At 40.1% G+C, this 2983-nt stretch overlaps 1 protein-coding gene across 5 annotated transcripts; it reads right to left on the reverse strand.

The window, feature by feature from the left end:
• On the reverse strand, positions 1-1257 carry LOC148188579 (trace amine-associated receptor 13c-like). Of its 5 annotated transcripts, none has more exons than XM_088082753.1 (2): positions 1038-1257; positions 1-817 (listed from the first exon to the last, which is right to left on the reverse strand). In XM_088082753.1, the coding sequence occupies exons 1-2, from the start codon at positions 1211-1213 to the stop codon at positions 1-3; spliced, it is 993 nt and encodes a 330-aa protein (XP_087938879.1). In that variant the 5' UTR covers positions 1214-1257. The 5 variants fall into 5 exon arrangements, with proteins under 5 accessions (XP_087938879.1, XP_087938878.1, XP_087938877.1 ...); XM_088082752.1 differs by having other exon boundaries at positions 1149-1213; XM_088082751.1 differs by having other exon boundaries at positions 1-813; positions 1124-1213.
• Positions 1258-2983: the final 1726 nt, after the last annotated feature.

Raw genomic sequence — 2983 nt, forward strand, 5'->3', positions numbered from 1 at the left:
CTACAATATGTTGGCATCACAGGAGTCAGGCTGTAGTATCTTTAATGTTACAATAAGCTTAACAGATTTTAGAAACCAGGGGTAACAAAAAGCATAGATCACTGGGTTTAGACAGGAGTTAAAAAAGAACAGCCAGGCCTCTATGGGCACAGAGGTAACACCAAACAAGTTGCTCGGTCCTAGAAGGGAGGAACAAAAATATGGGCAAAGGCATATCAAAAACATAACTACAACCACACCGAGAGTCCTGGCTGCTTTCATCTCAGATTTCTTAGCAGTTACTTTCACTGAACCTTGAAGAGTTACAGCTGCAACATGAGAGTGCATGGCACGAGCCTGAGACACAGCCACCACAAATACTCTCATATACAGAACTATGATGACAGTGACAGGACCCAGAAAAGTCAAAATAAGGTCAACAACTCCTGCTATGTAGTGAATGACAGTCACACACTCTCCCGAGCAGGAATTATACCTGCCTGGCTGTTTAAAGTTATCCTTCATGATGAGACTGTTGTAGAAAACAGAACAAACCCAACAAAGACAAATGCAGATTGTAACTCTTCTCTCAGTGACTCTGGCAGAGTAATGCAGAGGGTCACAAATGGCTACATATCGGTCGACTGAGATGAGCACCATGTTTCCTACTGATGCAGCTGTAATAATGTACGATAGATACAGATGCAGGACGCACATGATGTCACCAAATAACCAGCAGCCATCAGTGATGAACATTGTAAAGATCATGTTCAGGCCGACAAAGAAATCTGAGACAGCCAGAGAGAGGAGGAGGAGGTTGGTGGGGCTGTGGAGCTGCCTGAAAGAGGAGCATCATGTATTATTGTTAGTTGCTGTACTATGAATTGCAATTCTATTTAAATATTTAGCAGCTATAATACATTAATAAACTATAACAGCAATATGAAAAATATAGATAAGCACATACCACAATCTGACATTTTCCTATCTGCTTATGCATGAACCATAAATATCTGTACATCTATCACTTTCATAAATGGATTCAGATATGTCACTACTTGAAGTGTGAGATGGAGATGATGACCAGCAGGTTGAGAGTCACAGTGAAAACAGAGATGAAGGACAGCAGACTGAAAATAAGCACAGCCTCAGTTTGTGGACGCTTTGGCTTCCTGCAGGAAGTGTTGAGGAGTTGTGGAAAGCAGAGTTCACTTTCTTCCTCTGTCTCCATCATCAGAGAAAAGAGCTGAGAGGCTGCTGAGCTCTGGCAGCGTTATGACCAAACCTCTCTTTCTACAGAGGATTTATCTCTTTGTTCCACTCCATCCCATCGTCCCTTTCGCCCTGCTGCAGGTGTGGCCAGCCAGTCCCAAACTGAGCACCAAACAATGTTGTAACACTTTGGAGAGTTACATCATGTCAAGAAAGCACAAACAATTCAAATTAGTTGCAACAAGAACATAACGTTTTCATGGGCTCATTTTCCAAGTGTTGACTCAGTAGGACAATACGCCCAATTTTACACAATTCTTTTGAAATCAAACTTCAAGTGTATCTCACAAGTGAAAGACTGGATGACAGGTACTTCTGCATTAGCTGAGTTTTCTTTATAGATTTCGGTCTCTCCTCTGACAGTTCAATCATTTCCAACACGTTCTTGTCACATATCTCGTTTTGTCGCAATAAATAAATAAATATAAATGTAATGATAAGAGCTGTATAGAAGAATCGCATTTATGCAAGCAAGGAGCCTCCACTGGTTTGCAGCTGTTTCTCTGTACTGGTGACTTGCAAACAAGATTTTTCCAAGTATTAGGAGAAGTTTCAGGCAATGCTTTTACATCTTTTAGGTGGGCTTGTCAGGATAACTACTATTGCTGGAACATATATTGCCACAGAGATAATTGCGAAAAACAATATTATTGTTGTTGTGAGACCATTTTATGTCACTGATACAGTGATAATAGTGTGATAATAAGAGTACACATTTCAGAGAGCAACAGGCATTTAATTCTTACAAATATTTAGAGGCTAGAATGTGGGAAAAAAATTACATTACACCTATTAATATGTATAGGAAAGTTTAAATTAAATTAAAGCTGAAAGCAATGATGAAAAGGCCCTTGCATCCGAAGTATGTCGAGGTACTGATGGGACAATAAGTAAAGCGGTCATTCATGACTGTGAATGTCGGATAATGCGCACAGAGAGGTTGCACCCTGGAGTAAGCCATTTCACATGATGTAGTACTTCCATCGGCAATTAGGTGGCAGTGGAGGGGACACAAATTCCATGTCATCTTAGTGTACATCATTTGTTGACCAAACCATGTAATTTCATGTAAATCCAATAACAGTTGTCCCTCAGGGCTTACTTGCTCTTGTCAGTAGGTGGTGCTATTACAACTAGTGAATTTTGTCATACAGATGTGGTCAGGGCAGGACCCTTATCAAACAATGTACACCAAAGTTATAACAATGTCCTGTTTTGTGACTTGACATCAAAATGTTATGCAGCGTCTCGAGAAAACTGTCCAAGTTTTGCACGGATCTTTGATAACTTTTCCTCAGCAAGGGGTTGAGATTGGAAACACCAAAATTCACTCAGTCGGATTAATCCTGTAGGACAAGAGCGTAAAAGTATTAAAAAACATAATTTTCCTGTGGCCACTAGGTGGTGCTATTATGACTGGTAAAATCTTCACACAGATGTGTTCAGGGCAGGACCTTTATCAAACCTATGAGGTTTCAGGCAGATCGGACAATGTACACCAAAGTTACAACAATGTCCTTTTTTATGGCGAAACATCAAAATTGTACACCATGCCATGGTACAACCGTAAAAGTTTTGCATGGACCTCTGATAACTTTTAATCATGAAGGGGTTAGGATTGGACACACTCAATATGAAGTTAATCAGATTAATACTGTAGGAAAAGTTTGCAAAAGTACGAAGCCAGAAATCACCAAAAACCAGCACAAAATTCAAAATGGCCAACTTCCTG

Source organism: Plectropomus leopardus, chromosome 10, assembly GCF_026936395.1.
Source record: "Plectropomus leopardus strain MGB_pleo_1.0 chromosome 10, ASM2693639v1, whole genome shotgun sequence".
Lineage (NCBI taxonomy): Eukaryota > Metazoa > Chordata > Actinopteri > Perciformes > Serranidae > Plectropomus > Plectropomus leopardus.